General features: G+C 39.5%; 1 protein-coding gene across 1 annotated transcript; it reads right to left on the bottom strand.

The window, feature by feature from the left end:
* Window positions 1-258: 258 nt before the first annotated feature.
* fam20b (FAM20B glycosaminoglycan xylosylkinase) lies at window positions 259-26,517 on the bottom strand. The gene is made up of 8 exons (XM_057841794.1): window positions 26,295-26,517; window positions 15,463-15,652; window positions 15,147-15,394; window positions 11,169-11,255; window positions 9,988-10,269; window positions 3,130-3,321; window positions 2,999-3,058; window positions 259-2,036 (listed from the first exon to the last, which is right to left on the bottom strand). Exons 2-8 carry the CDS (start codon window positions 15,589-15,591, stop codon window positions 1,805-1,807), a joined length of 1,230 nt encoding a protein of 409 aa, XP_057697777.1. The 5' UTR covers window positions 15,592-15,652; window positions 26,295-26,517; the 3' UTR covers window positions 259-1,804.
* Window positions 26,518-26,832: the final 315 nt, after the last annotated feature.

The raw sequence follows: 26,832 nt of genomic DNA, 5'->3' as shown, positions 1-26,832 counted from the left end.
CCGGCGGGGGACCCTGCTCTGCCCTGAGCTTGGTGGGCCACTGGGGGTCCCGTGTCGTGCCGTACCGGTTGGGGGGGCTGCGGCTCGTGGGCCAGGTGGGCAGACGGGGGTGGAGGTGGGCGTGGGGTTGGTGGTGCATCCCCTCTTGCCATCCCTGAAGACCGGTTGATGGGTGCGCGGGTGGCCCGGGGGACCACCCTGGATCCCGGTGGGGGCGGGCGATAGCTCCTTTGCTGGGCTGCGGGAGGAGGGATGAGCTGCGCTGAACCCCCCCGCCCGCCCTCCCTTCCCAGGGTGGCTGGATGGGGGGCCGTGGCCCTGGGTTGGCAGCCGCGTGGCGTCTCCGCTCATCTGTGTGGCTGTCGCGTGCCTTGCATGCGGCTGGATGTGATGGGGCACGCTCGGGTGGGGGGTCACAGGCCAGGAATTGCTGATATGGGCGGCGTAGGGTTGGTCGCCAACGGGCTTACACTCACAAGGGATTCACACGATCACTGGGTTCTAGATCACAGAACTGATTTGTGTACACTCTACCCCTTTCAATCACTTAGCTTATAGACTCCCCCACCCCCATCCCTCTCTTTCCCTGGTCAACAGGTCCCCCACATGGTGTCAACCAGAAATACATCTAGCTGATGATAGCGCCAACATATTAGTATTAAGTACAGTATAGACGTTCAATGTATTTCTTGTAGTTTTTTTCTTTCTTGTGTTTCTTTTCTTCTGTACACCCATAACCCCTTCCTGTTTGCTGCTTTGTCATAATAAACGAGGTATGTTGAATGATCACAATGGGAGTATGTCAGACTCTCAATGTGAAACATTAAAACTGTTCAGACCATCCGGGCACTTAGACTTCCATTCTCAATGTCAAACAGCTGAACAGGACAGGTTAAAAAAAGGGTAAATTATCTTGACTGAATTGAACAGAATTTTTCCATTCTCATGACTGTTGCACTGTTCATGGTTGCATCATAATCAGTGTTTGTTTTGTTGTTGTTGTTTTTTTTAAGTTTTTCTGACCCATAATGCACCACAAAGAAAGTAAGGCTTTTGTAAGGTAAGGACAAGCTAAGATTGTTTGGCCTTTTTTGATATTAATTTTTACATATGCCTACTTCCCCACCATAGGCGATCATTACCATAATGTGTAACATTACATGATTTTAGAGCTTAATCAAGTAGATATTTTACTGCAAATAAAATAATAGGGAACTCAAACAGTTGATGAAAAAATGACAAGTCATCATTGCATTCTGCTAGCTTTGGTAAATGTCTTTCATTACCATCATGCATAGCTGTCATGAGAATCACCCAAAAGCTGACAAGCAAAGAGGTAATACTTGTACACAGTCAGAGAAGGCTAAGCTCCGGGGAATGCTTGGAGTCATACCTGGTCTGAGGCTTTATTATTTTTTCATTGTGTCAAATATGAACCTTAACTGATAAAAAAAGTTTTCCCCCCAAAATGTTATACCAAAAAACAGACAAGTGAAATGGAGGTTATGTTTAATATTGAAGATGGACCTCTGCATGCCCAAGCCCCGCCCCCTTTCCCCCCTTTTCAAGTCTGTGATGTCAGTAGCTTAACGGCACAGTATGGCGACTTTCCTCTCACAAGCACGCGCGCAACAACACCCACACACACTGTTATGCAATAATATTATAATTGACACACTTTTAGTGTCTGGTATTTCTTTTAACTATTTACACTTGGCTTTTTTGTCTCCTATCTGACAACTATCACAATGGCGTCTGCTTAGCGGTCTTCAGAGTTTCACTCAGAAAAAGTCTGCTATCATTTTCATGGATGCGGCAGGTTTACGCGGTCCTCCACTAGGGTGTTTTCCGCACCGTGGGCCTCAATGCACTGCTTGACGACAGTCGCCACGCCGGCTAGGCGGCGGTCCAAAGCGGCCAGGTGCGGCTCGGCCAGGACGGGCCGGATGGGGTCGAACGCTAGCGCCTGCCGCATGGCCGCGCTCAGGGCACCGCCCCGCAGCAGGCTGAGCCGGTTCCAGGTGGACACGCGGATCCTGACCAAAGACGAGAAGGTGGATTTTCTCGAAAGTAAAAGACAGTGTTGTTAATCTTACTGAAAAAAAGTAATTAATTATAGTTACAAATTACTTCTCCCAAAAAGTAATTGCGTTAGTAACTCAATTACCTGAATGTAAGAGTAATTAGTTACTTGGCAAAGTAATTGGTGATAATTACTTCTTTTTTTTTCCCTCAAAAAGATAAAAAAAAAAAAAAAAAAAACATTGGCCACACTATGTGAAGTTTTTTGTGGAGGTTTTTGGTACAATTGGCCCGAGCCCAATTCTTTACCCTAATTTTACCCTTTACCCTGAATCAACTGTTAAAAGTTGTTAAAATTGCTCCCATTATTGCATTAGTTCCCTTCTCTCTACTTTCGACATATGAAAGTTTTAAAACTGTTTCATCATTTAAAGATAGATTCAAGTCAAGATTTTGCCGATTTAGAAGTATTTTAGATAAAAAGTTATTTAGGTTCGCTAGGAAGGTTCTCTACAACAGAGCCGTCCTAAAAAGCCTACTGCTTTAAGATGGCGGCTGTCTACTAATGCATTTAGTGCCATGTCTGTCATTTTGCATCTAGTTATATCTATATACAGTACATGTGATATCTACCATGTCTAACATATCTACCATAACATGCGGGCGTAATTTGTCGGCTATCGGCTACAACATGTATTATTGGAGCTACCTAGCATCGCGTTTGCTCGGCGTCACAACTTTCTTGCCTCCTCCCCGCGCCTGCTCTGCTCTGTCGTCTCGGTGAGTCCGTCTCCCTCAGACTTTTCGACCAATATAGTAACGCATAGTAAGGCATGCCTTTCCGTCCTCAGTAACGGTAACGGCGTTGCCAAGATGAGAAAAGTAATTAATTAGATTACCCACTACTGAAAAAAATAACGCCGTTATTAACAACACTGGTAAAAGATCAAACACTGACGTGGAACAATGTACTCACATGCAGCACTGGTAAAGCGGTGCCAGGATGCTGCGCTCGTCCAGAGCGGGGTTCCCGAAGCTGAAAATTGAACGCAATGTTGTGGGGCATGGTTACATATTTATTCCCTAAGAACAAGAGTGAGCCCAAACCTTTTGGCGTTGTCCAGCAGGATGAGCATGCTTGCACCGCCGTCATCCTGGAAAGTCTCATAGTGATGGCGGTCGGCGTTCCCAATCAGATAATCGAAGACGGCTGTGTCGATGATGTCCAGCAGGCGTGGCCCGGCGTCGTACAGCGGCATCTTCTTCACCGCGGAGCAAAAGCTCTCATCGTACTCCCACCTTACGAATAACAAATGCACAGGACATTGGCATATACAGTAGAAGCCTTCAAAAACTCTTTTTAGTAAGTTAATGTTTCATTCTTTCATAGAATTTATTCAGAATAGGTTTGTCAAAATTTGGTAGACATTTACATGTTAAAATGTGGTATTTATTTGGAGTGTAATCGTAATTTTATGTACAGTGGTATGAAAAAATATCTGAACCTTTTGTAATTTCTCACATTTCTGCATAAAATCACCATCACATGTGATCTGATCTTTGTCAAAATCACACAGATGAAAATACAGTGTCTGCTTTAACGAAAACCACCCAAACATTTATAGGTTTTCATTTTAATGAGGATAGCATGCAAACAATGAGAGAAGAGGCAAAAATAAGTGGAGACTTAAAGAGCAATTGAAACCAATTTTTACCATTTTTACACATTTTAAGTCAGGTGTGTGCCCAATCACGGATGAGTGGTTTAAAGGTACCCTGCCCACTATAAAACACACAACCAGGTAAGAATTGTCTTGATGATAAGCACTGTCTGATGTGCATCGTGGCTCGGTCAAAAGAGCTGTCTGAAGACCTGCGATCAAGGATTGTTGATTTGTATAAAGCTGGGAAAGGATACAAAACCATCTCTAAAAATCTGGATGTTCATCAATTGACAGTCAGAGGAGTTGTCTATAAATGGAGAAAGTTTGGCACTGTTGCATCTCCCCCAAGGAGCGGCCATCCACCCAAGATGATGCCAAGAGTTCAGCGCAGAATACTCAGAGATGTAAAAAAGAACCCTAGAGTGTCTACAGAAATCACTGGCACAGTCCAATATCTCTGTGCACACATCAACTATATGTAAAACAATGGCCAAGAATGGTGTTCATGGGAGGACTCCATGGAGGAAGCCACTGCTGTCTAAAAAAAACATTGTTGCTCATTTAATGTTTGCAAAAAGGCACTTGGACACAGACGATTTGGCAAAATATTTTGTAGACTGATGAAACCAAAGTTGAATTGTTTGGGAGTAACACACAACGTCATGTGTGGAAGAAAAATTGAACAGCTCACCAACATTAACACCTCATCCCCACCGTGAAGCATGGTGAGGAAGCATCATGATTTGGGGCTGTTTTGCTACCTCAGGGCCTGGACAACTTGCAATCATTAATGGAAGAATGAATTCAAAAGTTTGGTAGGAAAACCTGAGGCTGTCCATCAGACAGATGATCCTAAAAAGAGGATGGATGCTGCAACAAGACAATGATCCAAAACAAAAAAGTAAATCAACTTCAGAACGGTTTCAGAGGAACAAAATACACGTTCTGGAGTGGCCAAATCAAAGTCCAGACTTGAACCCCATTGAGATGCTGTGGCATGACCTAAAGACAGCGATTCATGCCAGACATCCCAGGAATCTGACTGAACTACAGCAGTTTCGTAGAGAAGAATGGGCCAAGATAGGTCCTGATCGATGTGCCAGACGGATCTGCAGTTACAGGAAGTGCCTGATTGAAGTTATTGCTGCCAAAGGGGGGGCCACAAAATTTTAAATGTGATGGCTCACTTATTTTTCCCGCTTCTGTCATTGTTAGCATACTTTCCTCATTAAAATATGAAAACCTATAAATGTTTGGGTGGTTTTATTTAAAGCAGACAGTTTTTTCATCTGTGTGGTTTTGACAAAAAACGGATCACATTTGATGGTGATTTTATGCAGAAACTTGAGAAATTCCAAAAGTTTCAGACACTTTTTCATACTTTTTCATGATTTTACTTCATATCATTTTTCATACTGTACTTGAAAAGTTAAACATCAAACCCTTTCACTCCCCAAAGTGACATGGTGAGAAGACCAATAACTACACAAAATTTAAAAGTACATACCATCCCATAATACATAATTACAACCAATACATAATTAAAAGTCAGTCTACTTTCATGTAGAACTTTATTGTCATTGTCAGGGAGTGGGAAGAACTGCAATACTTGGAAATATATTCAAGTTTCAATTGTATAAGATATTTTAATTTTTTTATTTTGTTTCTGTAAAAACAGGTGGTAATTATTTGTAGTGTTTACACATCATTTTACTTGTGGATATTATTTCAGGGGTCCAGAATGTGACCATAATACAACAGAGGAAAAAGAGGGTGGAGATGGGCGATGTGTGGAACAGGTTATAATTGGGGGAGCAATGGGAAAAAAATTAAATTTCTTTTTTTCTTTTCATACTATGCATGAAAAGTTCAGAAACATCATTTAAATCATATAACCACCCAGAAATGACAGGGTGATTAATCCAAATGCACATAATTAAAACTACATAGTGTCATAAATTATTAATCAATAATAAAGTACATCTCTATGCAGTACTTGAAATCTGTGATTAAAATAGAATTGTTCTGAATTTAATCATACATTTTAAATTATTAAATAATATAGTATGTAAGTTATATTTAAAAAATACTTTTTAATTTATATTTTTTAATTTCTTATTGAAATGAATATATTTTATTGTGCACCAATAATAAAATGACCACGTTAATTTGTAATTAAGTAAATTATTGAGCTCTAGCATTTTTTTTTAAACTATAACAACTATAATATTATTAATAACTAAAGCAATTATTTTGAGTATTTTTCTTTTTTTAAGTTTAATTCAGTAGGGATTTAACCCCTTTAGACCCGCATTTTTTTTTCTTGCAGGGCAAAAAAAAAAAAAAATCTTACATATATAATTTTTTTTTTTTTAATGGAAAAAACACTAAACTTCACGTAATGTATATGGCGGAAAACACAGGAAAGACTGAAAAAAACAGTTTTTGCTCTTGCACTCTTCTTTAAAATAAACTGCTGTATTTTAAGCCAAAAGAACTGTTGTGTTTGATAGAACAATATGTCTATGTAGTGCCATAGCAGAATCATGGTGCATTAAGCCCCCAAACTATTTTTAATTTGTCCATTTTACCCTGGAAACCCCCATTTATAGACGTCGCACAACCGCTTTTGTTTCAACCCAGCCATAGATTGAAGGTAAGTAATTATATTATTTGAAATGTCTATCAGTTTTAGCTTAGAATCAATCATGTCTAATGTTTAAAAAAAAAAAGAAAAGAAAAAAAAAAGACTTTAAAAAAATTATTTACTCGCATATTTTAACCTTTTAAACAAATTACGTCACAATGAAAAAAATGGTGTCTGTAAATACGGTAAGTCACGGATATCAACCTCAAAACTATGGCTTGATTTAATTTTTTTTTTGTTACCGTTGCATTTTCCCCGATATGTTAGATGATAAATATTCGATCCAAACAAAGAAAAATTGAAAAAAAAAGTTGAAAAGGGTAAATATACGAAAAAGAACATCTCGACCACTCCTTGATGTCTGCGATTTCTGCATTGCGACCCTTGTTATATTACCATGTTTCCCCCATAAAATCCTCCAAGAATCCGGCTGTGACCATTCACAGCTGTGTCTTGACACCCGGTGATACACGCTACATGGCGTTTTTGGATCGGAACAAGGTAAGAACACGGTAATATATTGTTACAATCATGGTATCTTTAATTATGCCCCCTCATGATCTCACCTCAAGTTAGGGTTAAGGGGTTTACTTTTTTTTTTTTCTTAAATGCCCTTCGGTTCAAATTTTTTCTTCCCCCAGAAAATTGAGATTTTAAGCTTTCCAATGATGTATCACACATGCATATAGGACAATTTTGAAATATGGCCAAACTGGGGATCACCTCAAGTCACCTGAGTGTTTTCCGCCGTATACTTGTTTTATATATGTGCTTTGTAAATATTGACATATTATTGACATATTAACCCCTTAAGACCCACATTTTTTTCTGCTGAACAAAAAAAAAAAAAAACTGCTGATTTTTACTGTACTCAAACACCAAATCAAAGTGCAATTTTTGGTCGGGGTTATTTTTTATCTGTTTTTGATAAGAAATGAGCACTTACGTTTGTTTTTTTTAAGTTGCGTTTCGTCTTAGCCATTTTCAAAGATCCAAAAATAGCAAAAAGGGAGCGCTAAACCTCATGATTAAGTTTCGTCCAATCATCTCCAAGGGGCAATAGCTACTAAATTCAGAGTATTTTTTGGTTTCGAGACGCGAACGCGTCCTGTCCTTCAGCAGCAAGCTCAGGTCTGAAGGAGTTAAATATTGCAAGAGTTTTAATAAGTTTTTGAAAACATGTTTTGATTTAATTTGATGAAATTTAGGGATTATTACGGAAGAGGAATTGGGCCACTGAAGAAGAAAAAAACCAGTGGCCAAGATTCTGAAAAAAGTCAGAATTCTGAGCTAAAAGTTAGAATTCTGAGAATAAAGGCAGAATCTTGGCCAGCTTTTTTTCTTTCGGTGGCCCTAAACCTCTTCTGTAGTTTACTTATCATTTTATTTTCTAATAATATGTAAGTCAGGGGTGCCCAAATCCGGTAGTCGAGAGCCCTTGACCAGCTTCTTTTCCATGTCTCCCTCCTTTAACACACCCGAATCAAATGATCAGCTCATCAGCAAGTTGTGCAGGAGCCTGATAACAATCCTGATTATTTGATTCAGGTGTGTTAGAGGAGGGACAAGCCGAATACAGGCTTCAAGGACCGGACTTGGGCACCCCCAATTTAAGTTGTCCTTTTAAAATGAGAAATAAACTATAATTTTTTTTTTTTTTTTTTTTAAACGCAGAATTTGTTTTTGCAAAATCCTCACAAGACAGTTCAATTTCTCCTTTGGTAGTTTTTAAATATAACATCCCGAATGGTTTTACAATGTTACTAGAGTTCTTCAATTTAAAAGGTATAAATTCCTGAATGGGTAACGATCGAGATTGGAAAAAAAGCAGTATATAGTGCAGGGGTCGCGTTAACCGAATATTTTCCGTCGTTGACCGGTTTTTTAAAACGGTGACGGAAAAAACTGAAGTCCATCCGTCATTTGGACAGGTTGCAATTCACACCCCAGACCACAGGGTGGCGAGTGAGCATATTAATTAGCTATTGTCTCTCTTGATGCATGACGTCATTGGCCTTACTCGGAAAAATGTCAAGGCAACGGAGTGTTTGCCTGGCACGGCCAGACTGTTCTCCCTGTATTTTTCAAACACTGAGAGAAAAGTCTGGGACACAGCCTCTCGAGTAGGTACAAAATCAATCGACAAATCAGATTTATTTGCGTGACGTGTTCTTCACGAGCAACGTCACTCTTGCGCGCCGAAAGTCGTCTCTACATCAACACGGTTGGCGGAAGGGTGAGCCGAGAATATGTTCCAATCCGCGGTAAATTCGGTTTTAAATGAGCTAAAACACATCCATTCGAGACATTGACAACAGTCTGTCTCGCGCTAGCCATGTTGAATAAACTCCGTTCTCCTCGTATGTTTACTTCCGCGCGCAAGTCCCTCGTCCTGCCCTCGTCGCTTTGCTAACGGCATGTCTGCTCGTCGCTGATTGTTGCACTCCGCTGGTTATTTTGCCTCTTGTTAAGCTTGTTCGGACAGAATATTAATTAAAAATGAATGAAAACTAAATACTATTGAATATGTCATTATTATCATTTTAAAAATGTAAGTGACGGGTAAAAATAGATTATGACCGGACTTTTATGACACTGTCCGTCAAAATGAAACGAACAACAACGAAAAAGTCTAGCGCAACCTCTGATATAGTGATACCTCTACATACGAAGTTAATTCGTTTCAGGACCTTGTTTGTAAGTCGAAATTGTCGTATGTCGAGCAGCATTTTCCCATAGGAATACATTCTAATTCAATTCATTTGTTCCACAGCCCAAAAACCTTCACTAAATCCTTAATAAATACTGCTGGTACTATTGCAAATGGCAGTTACACATAGCAAAACAAATAAGTTATCAATAAAAATCAGAATAATATAATAATAATAATTCCTGTAAATAATGTAAGGAATCGGGTTCTAATGTGGATGACGCTTTTTCCTGTACCTGAACCCACCACGGAGCTGACGTCACAGAGAGATAGGTCGGCGCGGTAGAGATATTCCTTTCACTTTTAATGTATTCTTGAGAACACCGTCAACAGTGGAGGACAGTAGGTGTTTTTTGTTGAATAAGTCTTTAAATAAATGATAAAAACGTGACAAAGCTGGCGATTTCTTTGGCGATGTTACCACAATAATTGTCACTTTAACTTATGAAGACTGGCATCGGCATTGGCGTCGGAGAAGGACCGTGGAGAAGTATTGTTGAGCTAGTTCACGGATGCGCACCCCAAGCTCATATTTTTCTATAATTTGCATCTTCATTTCAAAGGTAAGCATCACCTTTTTCCTTGTTTCACCACCTGTACCAACCTTTTTGTAACCTGTGTTGATTTCTCATACAAGAAAATCTGCCGTGCCCTCTGCGGTGCTGTCATGTCGTCATATTTCGAGCATGTCGTCGGATGTAGAAACAAATTCAGAGTCAAATTTTACTACGGATGTCGAAAAGATCGTGTGTCGAAGCAATCGTATGTCGACGTACCACTATATGTGCCATTCTTGTTTTTTCCAATTTTATTATTTAATGCTAGGTTCTTTAATGCTTTGTTGTTCTTCACTGTTTGGCTATGTGGTTTTATACTGAAAAGCCCTTAATTATTTTTTAATCGTAATATTTTTGGGCCTTCTGTAAAAGGAGCAAATGCCCTACCTGGCGAGCTTGCCCTCACGGTACGTGCGTCCCCAAGGGTGTCTGTGCTTCTGCAGCGGCCACACGTCAGGCAACCACAGCGTCAAAGATCCCTCCATGATGTCGCCCTGGCCGCACGCAGGCTCGCTCTCCCGACAGTAGTAGCACTTTCCGTAGAAGCACGTGTTGTTACCCTGCGACAGGAAGGTGGCGAGCAGCTGCTCGCTGGCCACAGGCTTGAGCTCTGTGCGCAGGTTGATGTACCTTCCCACCACAAGGGGCGCTCTCCTGAAGCCCAGGATTCTGCCGTTGAGTGACGTGACGTGAGATTCAAGTTGCCTTGACAATGAGCACAATTCTACACACCAATGTGGGGTTCGTCTACAAAGACGATAATGAAAATATTTCTTCGACGAACAATTTTTTTCATGATGATGACAAGACAATAACGAGCTAAAAACGTGTCTTGAGAGACAAAAACATAACTCGAGGAATGCCCATTTTCGTCTGACAAGACGACAACGAGAAGAAAACGTGCCATAACTTCCGTCAAATGTTCACAATGTCTGACATTTTTTGATAAATACGTAGTTACCCTGCATTGTAGCAGTGTTTGGTTGTGTCGTGATGTGCTGCACCGCCCACTCATCGGTGTCCTCAGGCTTTTTTGTTTTGAAACACACAATAAGATTTGTTTTCAGATCTTGGCAAGAAATAACATGCAATGTTGCTTTAACCTTTAAAGGTCTGTCCTGAGTGATCATCACACACTCTACGTTAACTCGAGCGTTAGCTTTCTCGTTAGCATTAGCATTTAGTGTGCGAGCGTCCACTTAAACTTTTACAACTGTTTTTTTGACATACCCATCTGGACACTACAAACTGTATAATTCATCGAAAATAATTTAGAGTACTGCTTTCCTGCTGAGTGTGTATTATCATCACCAAGTTGGCGTTGTCCTTGTAGACGCTACAATATGTGCTCGCCTGTCAATGTTCGTTACAAATTGTTGAAAACTTTTATTTATTTATGGACTAAAACTTTTTGAGTAAGAGTCGAAAGCTAAAGAAAATTTGTCGTTGTTTTCCTCAACGAAAACGAGACGAACACATTATGAAATGACTAAATTATGACCAAGACCAAAAAATATACATAAAAGACTAAAACTAGAGAGGATCCCAAAAACATCACTGATACACACCTGTCCAAGTGAAAAGCAGCCACCTCGGCATTGTGCCGATCGTAACCGGCATACGGCTCCCCTTCCACCACGTGGTCGCGACTGTATCTATCAGACAATAATAACAAAAGTTGATTAACTATTTAGCTGCAATTGACAGCAAAAGATGTTCAATCCATTTTGACTGGAATCTCAATCCAATTGAAAATACGTAGTGAAAGTTAAAATCGTCCATGACAAGGCCCCAACCTGAAATGGAAACTTCCATCACGTATTTGCGATTATCTTGGAGACATAACATCATAATACATACTACTATTCCTTCTTAAAAAATTAACAAATTGTGATAAAGTTCATTACTTTCTGTAATGTACTGAAAAACATTAGGCTTTCATATATTTTAGATAAAGATACACGATAATATCGGTCGCCGATAATTATCGGCCGATAATGGCAATTATGACGTCACACAGATAATCCAGATAATAAAAAAATTCAACCGATAATGCAATCCAATAATTATATACTTGATTTAGCCTCCAAATGTGCACAACCCAAGAATTCAGCACGCCGCCTCCTCAACCCCTCCCCTTTCTGAAGCCCCTGAGGGAGGAGGGGTTGAGGAGGCGGAGTTACACGACAAGAAATAGTTGAATATTATGGCGGCTGGTACTAAAAAAACGACGCTCTCGCCATCTGCGAAACATGTACCGCAGAAGTTCCACGAGGCCGAAAGAAAGCGTCCTCATTCAAAACCACTTACCCAGCATCCATTTAAAACTGCATCACAAAGATTTTTGGAACGAATACGAGGCTGCTGCTAGCGGGAATGCTAAAGCTATTGTAAACACTAAGTTAACCTACGGGGCTTGTGACGATACAGAGTTGGGTTGTTTGGGAAAGCAGCCCAAGGCGGGTGGTAAACTCGCATCTAAGGCTAAACACCGGCACAACTGGAGACCGATAGTCAGCAAGTAGCAGTCTTCCGACGGAGCCCACCGCTCTGGCCGGTCCGGCAGGCCGCGGGGCAGAGCCCGCTTCCCCGGCTTCAGGACCTCCAGCGAACACCCCGGTTTCTTGAACGGTCCCTCACGGCGTGCGAACAGAGCCAGGCCCCAAATGCGCCGCGGCGAACCGGCCGGTGCGGGCGGATTATCCGGTACGAATGTAGCCGCCGAGACGAGACACGATTTTTTTTTTTTACCGAAATGACCCTGAGAGCCAAAGCCCTGGATAAAAAAATAATGCAGTTTATACGACCACCATTCTTCATGAAAAACACGCCAATCACATTTTCACCACGTACATTTGGAAAAGTGATGTCCAGTAAGCAATCTTATCATGACGGCACAGTGGTTAGATGATAATTTAAACATGGAGAAAACGAAGTCAGCCAGTCAATAATGCATTCCGTATGTAAATTGACGAGCGGTCAGATGACTTTGTAACGCTGCCTTTATTTTCGGTTTAACAAAACTCTGGCACAAAACAACACGCACAGAGATACAAGCTCCAACTCCATCCAAATAGTACTGCCGTGTATCAGTTTAGCTGCTGTAAAGCAAATGTCGTGAGTGCCGCAAATGTAAACAAAGCGCTGCAGAATGGGTACATGACATCTCGCTCTTTTTAGTTAATCATTTTCACAGTGTGCAACAAAGCGTATAACATTAGCAATCACTTTTCAAATTAATTTAACTTATTTGTCTGCTCAATTACAGTCACAGTAGATAATCAAAACTAACTGGCACTTATTAACACTAATTAATTTAAATATGCAGATTCCTGTTGTAATGAAATAACAATAATATTCTGTAGCCACAAATATTATTCAAAATCTTTTCTTCTTCCAAGTTCTTTTTTTTTTTTTAGTATTAAGTATAATAATTTATTGCTTAAAATAAGGCTGTTAAGATTATATTCAGCTAGCTATTTTTCTTCCAAGAAATCTGAGAGATATACACTTGAAGCGCTGGCAGATAATTTCACTTATTTCAAATAGATTTACACTTAAAACTGACTAGTTTTAAGGAGGTGTTTTGCAGTGTATTAATGTTATATATGTTAGGAATGGCTTACTTTTAAAGGCATTTTTGTGCAACTTAGGTATTTACTCTGTAAGTAATTGTTGCCAAAAGTTTACCATTACACAATGTCAGACAATCTGTCATTATTTAGATGTTGGAATTGACGACATGCTCATATTTTATGTTGAAAAAAAAAGAGCAATAAATTATATTTTTGCACAGTAATATTTTCTTTTGTGTATACTTTAAAATTTTACATAAATCTTTTAATAGAATTATTGGCTTGACATTATCGGTTATCGGTTGGAATGAGGAGGAAATTATCGGTTATCGGTTGTATTATCGTGCATCACTAATTTTAGATTAATTACACACAACTGAAGTAGTTCAAGCCTGTTATTGTTTTAATATTGATGATTTTGGCAAAAAAGTCAAGAAAAAACAAAAATCCCAATCTAAAAAAATTAGCATATTTCATCCGACCAATACAAAAAAGTGGTTTTTAATACAAAAAAAGTCAACCTTCAATTAATTACATCAGCTATGCACTCAATACTTGGTCAGGAATCCTTATGCAGAAATGACTGCTTCAATGCGGCGTGGCATGGAGGCAATCAGCCTGTGGTACTGCTGAGATGTTATGGAGGCCCAGGATGCTTCGATAGTGGCCTTGAGCTCATCCACAGTGTTGGATCTGGTGTCTCTCAACTTCCTCTTCACAATATCCCACAGATTCTCTATGGTGTTTAGGTCAGGAGAGTTGGCAGGCCAATTGAGCACAGTAATGCCATGGTCAGTAAAACATTTACCAGTGGTTTTGGCACTGTGAGCAGGTGCCAGGTCATGCTGAAAAATGAAATCTTCATCTCCGTAAAGCTTTTCAGCAGACGGAAGCATGAAGTGCTCCAAAATCTCCTGATAGCTAGCTGCATTGACCCTGCCCTTGATAAAACACAGTAGACACACCAGCAGCTGACATGGCACCCCAGACTGTGGGTACTTGACACGGGACTTCAGGCATTTTGGCATTTCCTTCTCCCCAGTCTTTCTCCAAACTCTGGCACCTTAATTTCCGAATGACATGCAAAATTTGCGTTCATCTGAAAAAAGTACTTTGGACCACTGAGCAACAGTCCAGTGCTGCTTCTCTGTAGCCCAGGTCAGGCGCTTCTGCCGCTGTTTGAGGTTCAAAGGTGGCTTGACCTGGGGAATGCGGCACCTGTAGCCCATTTCATGCACACGCCTGTGCACGGTGGCTCTGGATGTTTCTACTCCAGACACAGTCCACTGTTTCTGCAGGTCCCCCAAGGTCTGGAATCGGCCCTTCTCCACAATCTTTCTCAGGGCGCGGTCACCTCTTCTGGTTGTGCAGTGTTTCCTGCCACACTTTTTCCTTCCCACAGAAGTGCCTTGATAATGCAGTCTGGGAACAACCTTTTCGCTCAGAAATTTCTTTCTGTGTCTTAGCCTCTTGCTTGAGGGTGTCAATGATGTCCTTCTGGACAGCAGTCAGGTCGGCAGTCTTGCCCATGATTGCGGTTTTGAGTAATGAATCAGGCTGGGAGTTTTTAAAAGCCTCAGGAATCTTTCGCAGGTGATTTGAGATAATTCGCTGATTCAGATGATTAGTTTAGTAGCTTCTTTAGAGTACCTTTTCATGATATGCAAATTTTTTTGTGATAGGGATTTTTGGTTTTTCCTGACTTTTTGCCAAAATCATCAATATTAAAACAATAAAAGGCTTGAACTACTTCAGTTGTGTGTGATGAATCTAAAATATATGAAAGTCTAATGTTTATCAGTATATTACAGAAAATAATGAACTTTATCACAATATGCTATTTTTTTAAAGGACCAGTATAATAAAAAGCTAAATAAAAGTAATAAGCAATAATAAGCCAAAGAGTAAAATTATAAGCAAAGAGCTAAATCAACAATAATGGATAAATAAGCAAAGAAAAACAAAGCTAACCTCTTGGGTTTGAAGACCACCTTCTGTCCGCCGTCCAGCACCAGCAAGGCCTTGAGCTGCGTGCCCTTAAAGCCAACATCGGCACTCTCAACGCGGGCTTGGCTAAGTGCGGTGAGTACAGCGGCCAGCTCAGGCGCATCTTCGGGGTACACCTCTCGGGGGCCTACCCACTGGCTAGCTATCTCCCACGGTGACTGCAGGGTGTGAGTCAGTCGGGCTCCCCGCGACAAAGACAGCCCGGCCTCCATCTAAAGGACACTCCACCTTAGCCAGGAAATGGCGGGTCGCCCGGCAACGCCCGGCGCGAGCAACCCACCTTGCGGAAGGCCCGGAGGTCACGCCGGCTGGCCGCCGAGCCATCACCGCCATCTAGAAGGAATATCTTGGCCAACCCCAGCAGGAGGAGCACGGCGCACAGCAGAACCACGCGCTGCTTCAGCTTCATCTCCGCACTTCCCCCGTGCTGTCACCCTTGCCACATGGTGTGTCGGCAAAATGGCGGCCGCCTAGAGAAGGCGAGAACAGATAACGTGACTATATTGATTTATCTCTTTGTGTGCCCCAGGACATCCGCTGACCCGCTCTAATAAACACCATGTCCTAATTACGGCCAAACCTAGCTTTTAACTCATTCAAAGTTATTGACGGCGACATTTACGTTTAATCCATCGCAACTGGCCATCGCAGCGAATGATCACCAGCTCTGCATTACACATGTGCCGGTTACCTGTTTCAAAGTATACCATGGTATGAAAACGTCACTGTTCCAAAACCACTAAAATTTTCCAACATACCATTCCTACAGTATTAGCTATTTTTTTATGTCCCAAAGGTAGAAATCATTCGCTTGCGGCTGCAGGGCTTACCTCTCCCCCTCCAGTTGTGGCTTAGAGAGTCAGCTATGCTACACGATGCCTAGAAGAGGTGAAACACCTGAAGTTTTCCCCCATTAAAGTAAACGAAGTCGTTGGTATGGGAATACTTTGGCAACAGAAAAGTTACAGATGGCCATGACTGAGCGAAGAGCAAGGGCGTAAGTTTGGTCTCAATATTGGTAGGGATGATATAACAGCATAGGCTGCATGTACACTTTTTGCTGGGGACAGGACATTAATAAGACCAAGCAGATTGGGTGATTGGCGGTCAGCGCTACATTTCGCACTAATAAGAACGTAATTAATTCATAGGCTCAATGATTAATGCAAAATAAATCAGTATTTACCTGTAATAACTTTCACACTGCAAATTTTGCAGCATAACGTCCTAAACTGATAATTTTTCTTAAATCTAATGGAATAATTTTTGTTCGTCTTGTTTTGAGTTTTAAAGGCTAGTTAACAGATAAATGAGTCAGATTCTTCCACTTACTTTTAGTAAATATTACCATTTGTTCGTATTAGGCCTATACATCTAAAAGTCGGTCATTTTTCACCTAAATCAAGAAAAAAATGCTCTCAAATAATGTTTCGAACAATATCTATTCTTGAATTAAGAATATTTTTTTAAGATTAAATATATAAACTTTGTTTCAAATAAGTCTTATTTTCAGCTAGCAATTTTTATTTTAGGAAATCCGAGTAAAATTTACTTGAAAATCACTGGCAGATAATTTCACTTATTTCTAGTAGATTCACACGGAAAACAAGGGAATTAAATTTGTTTTTTTCATCTGTTTTAAGGAGGTGGATTTTTGCAGTGCATATGTATTGGTTCAGGTGATACATCATTCGATTGTACCCTTTGTTTTCAAAAACTACTATAAGACACATTTTGAAAACTTCCAGAATAAATGTCTGGATTTTATTAGCAAATTTAAATTGCATTTTTTGAACACAAATTATATTAACTTACACAAGAAATACAAACTTGTTAATCATCTCTTAAGTATCCAGAATCGCAAAAAAAAAAAAAAAAACATTTTTCTTAACACCACTCAAAATTGTCTTTCTAAATAAATTAAATATAACAAAAAAGGTTCTTGGCCATGGAATTACAAAAATAAATAAAAATGGAGGCTTCTTTCAGGATTAACACTTTTTTTGGCCAAAAGCACAAGTCATCGGCCAATCAAAAATGGAGCGGCACATTCAGCAAGTGAAAAAGGGGATAAATGTAAGTCTGATGAAAATAATTCATTTAATAATGGTAGGATCAATACTATCGTTACAACATATGGGAAGACAATCTAAATGACCTATAGGAGTGGGAACCTCTTGTTACCTCACGATACGATACGATTTGTGATACAAAGCTCACGATAACGATGATCTGACCATATGGCGATACATTGGTCAGGAAATCATTCTAGGATATTCTAGAACTAATCTACAGAAAAACAAGCTTCTGCTGTGAATTGGAATGAGTTTATCACTAGTAGACGTCCAATCCATTTGAACTGGGAGGGTGGCAGCGAATGAACGAATTCGCTGCCATCCCTCCCACTTCAAACGGATTGAACGTCTATGGCCATTAGTGACAGTCAATGCCAGGCAATGAGGTAATTTTGGGCCATTTAAGATCATTTACCTGTTTATTTTCAGTTACTTCCTGTTGATTTGGGGATATTTTATGAGTCACTTCCTGTCTGAGTTACAGAACAGGAAGTGACTGGGAAATCATCCAAATGCATAAGCAGCAACTCAAATTCAACAGGAAATGACCTCTAAATGTCCAAAAATGAACAGAAAGTGACCTGTAAATGCCCTGAAAACCAGACATAATAACTGTGAATGCTCTGGTTTTGAATGAACAAACATTCCCAGTCTAAATGGACTGGGCGTCGAGCACCGTCAATGCAGCCTTAGAGTTAACTGAGACCAGGTGTCGCGTTAACCGAATATTTTCCGTCGTTGACCGGTTTTTTAAAACGGTGACGGAAAAAAATGAAGTCTACCCGTCATTTTGACAGGTTGCAATTCACACCCCAGACCACAGGGTGGCGAGTGAGCATATTAATTAGCTATTGTCTCTCTTGATGCATGACGTCGTTGGCCTTACTCGGAAAAATGTCAAGGCAACCGAGTGTTTGCCTGGCACGGCCAGACTGTTCTCCCTGTATTTTTCAAACACTGAGAGAAAAGTCTGGGACACAGCCTCTCGAGTACGTACAAAATCAATCGACAAATCAAATTTGTTTATTTGCGTGACGTGTTCTTCACGAGCAATGTCACTCTTGCGCGCCGAAAGTCGTCTCTACAACAACACGGATGGCGAACGGGACAGCCGAGAATATGTTCCAATCCGCGGTAAATTCGGTTTTAAATGAGCTAAAACACATCGACACGAGTCATTGACAACAGTCGGTCTCGCGCTAGCCATGTTGAATAAACTCCGTTCTCCTCGTATGTTTACTTCCGCGCGCAAGTCCCTCGTCCTGCCCTCGTCGCTTTGCTAACGGCACGTCTGCCCGTCGCTGATTGGTGCACTCCGCTGTCTGTTTGCCTCTTGTTAAGCTTGTTCGGACAGAATATTAACTAAAAATGAATGAAAACTAAATACTATTGAATATGTCATTATTATCATTTTAAAAATGTAAGTGACGGGTAAAAATAGATTATGACCGGATTTTTATGACACTGTCAGTCAAAATGACAGACAACGAAAAAGTCTAGCGCAACCTCTGACTGAGACACTATTATGGTGGAAGATTTTGGTAGCTTTCTGGTTCCTTTTTTTTCTTTTTAAAACATTGACACCATTTTAAAACGATATCTCAATTCTTGGCAGGAGTATATCGATAACCTTTTGGGATACAAAGTATCATGATATATCACCATTTAGATATTTTGTCACACCCCTAATGACCTATGTAAGTGAACACATTATATAATGCAAATAAGCTTGCTTAAAAGTTGGTGGGGACAATTTGAGCATCCTGAAAAGTTGGTAATGTTTAATTTGTCCCTACAGTCTCACTCTCTATGCAAACCTACGCCCTTGGCGAAGAGGGCCAACCGACATGTGAAACATATTTGCTGAGGGTGGCTGCCAGAGGAGGTACTTCTTCCAATATGATTTTGCGTTAATGTAACCATCCCGTCGCTTTATACAAAATTAAAGGTTAGTATACTGTACGCTGTTATGAACATTTCCCACCAGCTACGAGAGTTAACTCCAGCGTGTTTAGTGTGTCTAGCGGTGGTAAAACAAATATGGAAATTAGACAATATTTCAATTATTTTTGTTCTGATGATAATAATATAGAGCTTTGGCTGAGAGTTTAGGCTCACCTGAAGGATTGCATTTATTTTAATTTTATTTAGAATTTGTCATCGCACTTATGTTCCAATTTCCTTGTATGTTGTTTTGAAAAATAAAAATCCTGCTCAATGGAAACGTTTTTTTTAACCCGGACATCTCAAAATAACAGATTTTTAGAGCTGTAATTGCAATACCGTGATACCGTGAAATTTTTGCTTAAGGTTATCATACAGTCAGAGTCTCATACCAGCACATGCCAACTCAGCATGCCTTGCGGTGGCCTTTTGGGAAAAGTTTATAATTCCACGTTTGTTGCTTTTGTTTGCGGCTAATTCTTTCCCAATAGTTTTTTTTAGTTATTTAATGTTGCAAAGTTTTGAGTCATGCCACTGTTATGACACTGTTTTGTTGATTGAGACATGCTAGAAGTAACAGCTCCTTTAATGTAGTGTTTGGTCAACTTGTATTGCATACATAGCCAGAGTCTAATAAATGGCGAGTTTTCCTTTTTGCACTGAATATTTTAAGTCCCCCCCCCCGATAATAACTGAACTGTAAAAATGACTCCATTAATCCCGATGCTAAACTTGAAGACAATTATTTCGATATTTGTACATTACTTTAGAAAAAAAAAATTGACATAAAGTACATTATTATCAATTTATTTCTGAAACTTCATCTATCACTCAAGTACACACAGGGTTTCCCGTACGTATCAAAACTTGTGGCGCACTGCCACAGCAAAAGAAAAGCCGCCACGCCATGCAAATGTTTCTTTTTTTTTTTCCCAAGAATTTAAAGATACATTCTAATTTATAATTTGTATTATTTAACAATATGGCTACATTAGGCATGTGCCGGTATGAGATTCTGATGATATGATAACCTTAAGCCAAAACATCCCGGTTTCACAGTATTGCAATTGCAGCTCCAAAATGTGTTACTTTGAGATATCTGGGCTTAAAAATACACACAAAAAACAAAACTGTTTTCCATTGAACAGGATTTTTATCTATCAAAACAATAATGTTACGTTAAAATAAATGTCTTAAAAAATCACAAAATATTCTAAATAAATGCGGTCCTTTAGGTGAGCCTAAACCCACAGCCACAGCTCAACATTATTACCATCAGAACAAAAACAATTATTTTCCATAAAAAGCACGTGTGTATGACTCGTATCATGTTTTCATGATACACACACTGTCTTTCGCAACACAGACAGTTGTCAGACAGAAAAAAAACACATCTTTTACCCCCGCTAGACACACTAAATTATTACGTGGGGCTAATGTAGCTGAATAAGCAGCTACATACTTTACGTAAGAGCGTTGGCGCCTTGGTTAAAATAAAAAATATTGAGGGCATCTCGTGTTTTAGAATTGGTTCTACCAATAACGAAATTCTTGATATTTTGCCTCATCTACACCAAACTATTATCCATAAAATGATTTATCTTAATTTTAAAAATTCCAAGATGTATTTATTATAACGTTACTGTTTCATTCACTGAGGTGTATAAACACTCCAGTAATGGCGGCCACCACTAGAGCGCAAAGTCCACGAATATCTACTCGGATTAGTCTACAAGCATGTGTATAAAGCACAACTGCAGATAGATACACACGAAAAAAGTTTAAAGTACCAAAAAAAAAAAAAAAAAAAAAAAAACAACACCAAAAAAATAGGATCCTGCTTCACATCTTGGGTCTATTAAAGGGTGTATTGTTTATAGAAGCTCCAAGTACAATGGGTAGCCAATAGAGGTGTGCAAAATTTCCGATTCTTAGATTATTCGCGATTCGGCCGTGGAAGATTCGAGAACGATTCACAAACATCCAAATTCCGATTATTGAAATATGCGAAGTAAAGCGGAAGTACACGACACTCAGCGCGCCGCGCGGTCTTCGGGACAGAATGGAGCGAGAGTAGCTAAACATCATGCTTCCCATTACCCGGCGCCTCGGGTAATGCCAATGCTCAACTCACGGCTCTAGCTCAACTCATGCAACGAGATAAAAAATACACAACAACATACCTGACTGCTGCCGAAAAACTGTACATCCATATAATGTTATGGTGGATATAATTTATATAAGACTAGATGCAATATAGATTTGGTAGTGTTAGCAGCACATCTACAAAAAGCTAGATGCGGACGTTATAAACGGCCGCCAACTTAAAGCAGTACACTTCCCTGCAAGGCTGTTGTAGCGAACCTTCCAAGCAAACCTAATTAACTTTTTATCTAAAATACTCCTAAATCGGTAAAATATTGACTTGAATCTATCTTTAAAATAGTTTTAAAACTTTCACATGTCGAAAGTAGACAAAAGGGAAATTATGGAATAACGGGAGCAATTTTTACAAATTTAACTGTTGATTCACAACATTAAATTAATTGAATGTCGTTTAAAGCTGCTGATACAGAAGAGTTTTTTATTTAATGTTATTTTTGTATATTTGTTTACTGCTATATGTTAACTTGATACTGAAATAGTAGTGTGGTTTAACCTGAGAGTATTTTTGAACAATTTTGGAACTAATGTACAAAACTTTTTTTTTTAAAAAAGAGAAAAAAAAAAGGAGGGGGGGTGCATCAATAATCGTTTTATAATCGAATCGGAGCCTCTGAATCGTAATCGTAATCGAATCGTTAGGTGCCCAAAGATTCCCAGCTCTAGTAGCCAATATGTAAGGAGTACCGTAATTTCCCGAATATAACGCACACTTTTTTTCCCCAAAATCAACTTGTAAACTCATGGTGCGCATTATAAACGGGTACATGGATGGAGACAGAAATATATATGTATTACATATATATATAAACCGATTTTTTTTCATTGACACGGCCACGTTGTGTTGAAGAAACGTATGCGGCGACCCGTTGCCGACCATTACGGTACGTGACGTCACCATTTTGTTTCGGTAATACTTCACTCTAATCGGCCGAATGATTTCGTCTGTGTTAAATTCTGCTTTTTTCACTCTTCATAAAGCACAGAATTTAGTTTCTTGAACTCATTTGAGTCGACGTTTATTGCAGCTCCGCAATTCGGACCATAACAAATGTAAGGACACACACTTCCTGTGTCCGTCAACTATATCGGTCCCTCGTGAAACTCAAACCCAAATTACAATAGTTCCTTTGGTTACTGTCGTGTTGACAGTGATGAGCTCTCACGGATTTCCGACTTACGTTCTGACTTTCATTTTACCGTATCAATCCATGGAAGAAACATTTATTCATCATGAGGAAACGAGCAAGTTATACACCAGCCTTTAAAAGAAAAGTCACATCAGTTTTGTTTTCTCCTAGATTCTGGTAAGTTGGAGAAATTGTCAAATCATATTATTACCGTAAATATTGTCAGTTTACGGTAATGTTTTGAACTACCAATGTGCTATGCTTGTGCTGTTTCACCAGTCAGTAAAATGACATCTCTGTATCTGTACACGAGCTCTGTTTTCTTGTATTCTTCTATTTATTGGTGCTAAAATTAGGGTGCGCGTTATAAAGGGGTACAATAATTTCCCCTAGATTTTACAAGTAAATTTGGGGTGCGCATTATACACGGGTGCGCCTTATATTCGGGAAATTACGGTAAGCGGGACAATTTGCATTTAATTGTCTAAAACAGCACTGGCATTTAAAAATGTCTGCCAACGGCTTTTTCATCTACTTGAGGAGTGCCTTTTACTTACATTTTTCTCTACTATAACAAATCAGAAAAATAAAATTGTGATTTTTTTTTGTCATATTAATCAACAATTGTAGACTACTTGGATGCACATAAAACTGTTGTCTTTCCTTTAATACCCATCAGCCTGAGAACATCACTAAAGGGAAGACCACAGCATTTGATATTGTGCATGTCCTGAGTATATACTCTAGTAACACAGACACACACACAAAATTCTTGCTGAATTAAAATGTTGCTCCAATGAGATTTACCCCAAATTATATTTTGATAGTTGAACAAACTCGTTATTGCGATTAGTTCACCAATCCGCTTGTATAAAAATTGCATAACTATTCATCTTATTTACCTTAAAATAATTCTGGGCTTCCACCCTTGCTAGAAATGCGGATTGAAACCAAAACCTACGCGCTAAGAAATGTTGAGAATAACCATATAGCTCTAGCTTTGTTTTCCAAAGCATAAGCTGATTTTTGAAGTTTGATTAATTACAAAGATATCGGTTTTGAATGAGGACCATTGACTATTTTTAATTTTTTTTTGTTTCTAAAAATAAATAATTGAAAATATAATCAGGAATGGCGGCACGGTGGCTTAGTGGTTAGCACATCTGCCTCACAGTTCTGAGATCAAGGGTTCAATCCCGGGCTTCGGCCTTCCTGTGTGGAGTTTGCATGTTCTCCCCGTGCCTGCGTGGGTTTCCTCCGGGAACTCCGGTTTCCTCCCACATCCCAAAAACATGCATGGTAGGCTGATTGAACACTCTAAATTTTCCGTAGGTATGAGTGTGTGCGTGAATGGTTGTATGTCTCCTTGTGCCCTGCGATTGGCTGGCAACCAGTTCAGGGTGTCCCCTGCCTACTGCCCGTAGTTGGCTGGGATAGGCTCCAGCACCTCCGCGACCCTCGTGAGGAAAAGCGGCATGGAAAATGAATGAATGAATAATCAGGAATGTCCCGATCCAATCCCGTGATCGGAAAGCGGTCGGATTGTGCCATTTTTCTGAGGATCGGGATTGGGTGAAAAGGTCTGTTTTTTAATTTAAAAGATATTTTGTTTTTTAAGGCTGCAGCTATCGAATATTTTGGTTATCGAGTAATCAACTGAAAATTATATCGATTAATCGAGTAATCAGATAAAACATTTTTATTTTTAGGTTGAGAATAATTATAAATATACATGAGAAAATGAGACATGTCATCTAATATTGAACCATTTTCAGTCAATCAATGTCTTTATTTTCGATGTACATTGTTGAAAACAGCCAGCAATTGCATCTCAGATATGAAAAGAATAAAAACACTAATTCGCTGCTTTTACTTAAAAAAATTTCTAGATCTTAAAAAATATACATATTTCTTACCTAAAAATGTCTTTACGCTTGATAACACACATCACTTAAAAGTTTGGTGTTTTTCCCATGTGTTTCAATTGAATTTCCATTTGTGTCAAGCTATTTTTAAGTTCTAGTTAAGTTTTAAATTAGTCTGAACTGTAAGTCTTGATAAGATTTTGAGTTTTTGCAGTGTTTAAAATAAATGTATGATACCTGCTGTATTAGAGCTCATTAAGGTCCAGTGATACTTAGTGTTTTATCCAGCAATGACCACTGAGCTAAAATTGACAGTTAGCATTATTTTTTATTTTACACCCTCATCACTCTACAGCGCTATGTTTTCATAGATTAAATAAAGCCTGCATGTAAGACACGTTAGCCACGCATTGACAGTGGTCATAATTAATAGAAAATTAGCCCTCCGCAGGGCTAACGTTACGTAAGGGAGTGACGTAAACGTTAATCTTATTTATTAGCGCTATGTAGTCTACTGCTTTAAGATGGCGGATGTTTACTAACGCCACCCTGTCTGTCATTTCGCATCTAGTTCTACTTACATATGATATCTATGAGACACATCAGAAGCTACCTGCTCCCACCGTAGCATCATGTGGGCGTAGTTTAAAGCAATGTCGGCGTAGTTTGTAGCGGCTGTCGGCTGCCGTAAGGTTTTTTTTTTTTTTTAATTGCTTCTTCCTCTACGCACGTGACGTCAGTGCGTTGTCCCGCTTTAAAAGTACTCCGGACAAAACGTGATGCTTAAAGCTGGCAAAATGAAACGATTCCTCCAGGTGAATAAAATTACTCGTATCAGTTTTTTAACTCGAGTTACCCGAGTTGCTCGAGTATTCGATTCAGCTCTAAATATGCTTCATGCTCGTACACCGCCACAGCCTCTCACCCCCCCTCCTGCTGAGCAGTGCAGCCAAACTGTCCAGCTTGCATTTGGTACTTAAAGCGATGGTTGACAGGTTTGTAGCTTTGATCTTGCCAGTGTGTCAATGATTGTTAAACTTGCATAAGTGTGCTGTGGCAACTCATTGTGTAAGTGAGAGGCTGTTCTCAGCAAAGGGAGCGTCAAAGCGTGAGTGGATTTGAGTGGACTGACTTAATGAAACATTTAATAATGACAAGCATTTTTGTACGTTATTCTTGTTTAAAAATAATTCAAATTATGACGGCAGCACGGTGGGACAGTAACATGTTTGGAACTTTTGTTCAACAAAAACTCAAACTTTTTTCGGTATTTGATCGGGAATCGGTATCGGCATTCTCAAAATCAGGTGACTCAGACTCGGGTGCAAAAATATGCGATTGTGACATCCCTAAATATAATATTTATAGGTTTTGTTTATTTTTTTGTTCATTATTATTAAATATAATATTTATAATCGTGAAAATAAAAATCCCAAAATGTGAAAGTTTTTTTTTCCTCCCTGTTTTTGTATTCAAAACATATTATTAAAAAGAAGCAAAACAATTTAAAAATACGTCGAGTATTAAGAACAACTTTGGCACATTAATAGGTCCGATATCATATAATACAGAAACACTACAACTTGTTTCACCAGTAGTGCAGGATAAACAGGATACTTCATAAATTCTCGATTCATTTCTAAATGAATGGAGAAGCCACGCAGGCAAAATCTCACCTCATTCAGACACAATCGCTCTTTCATTACGTCCATGCAGTTTAAAAGAAATCCTAAACGTACACATAATTTTTCAAAGAGAAGTCAAGTGTTTAATAGTTTCCTTGTCATGTATATCGAGTGGCTGCTGCGTTTCAAGCTGGCTGTCTTCTTTATTTATTTTTATCCAACCCGTGTCTACTGTTATGGATGCACCTGGCTGATATAGCTAAAGCTAAGCTAGTTAGCGACCGAACGTCATCCGTATGTGTTTTCTCACCTCGCGGCCATACGCGGTGCACCTTTGGCTTTTTTTTTTTGCCCAATACAGATGGTGAAGATGGAAGATGCTAAATGAGCAACTATCCCTTCCGGTGGTGACGTGACGGTCAGTCAATCGCCCACGGTGGCTCCCTTATGGTTGATTCCGGACTGGCTCGTGTCTCTAGTCGGTTTCGTCCACTTCCTAGACATTTCCTGCGGCTCCCTTTACTGACTTCAGGGGGCGCCGTTGTACCGAGAGTAGGGGCAGTCCACACGATGCATTCAGGCAATATCAGATTTTACGGACGCAAGTCAACTCCAGTCGGGATACTGCGATAAGTATACGTTTTCATCCACTAGTTTTAATATTTTGATTATAAAATATATATGTATGGCGGAAAACGCAGAAAAGGCTGAAAAAGCAGTTTCTGCTCTTGCACCCCTCTTTAAAATAAACCGCTGTATTTTAAGCAAAAAAAAAAAACTGTTGTGTTTGATAGAACAATATGTCTATATGCTGCCGTAGCAGATTCATGGCGCACTAAGCCGCCGAA

Source organism: Corythoichthys intestinalis, chromosome 7 (assembly GCF_030265065.1).
Source record: "Corythoichthys intestinalis isolate RoL2023-P3 chromosome 7, ASM3026506v1, whole genome shotgun sequence".
NCBI lineage: Eukaryota > Metazoa > Chordata > Actinopteri > Syngnathiformes > Syngnathidae > Corythoichthys > Corythoichthys intestinalis.
This window is presented reverse-complemented; position numbering and strand designations above follow the sequence as displayed.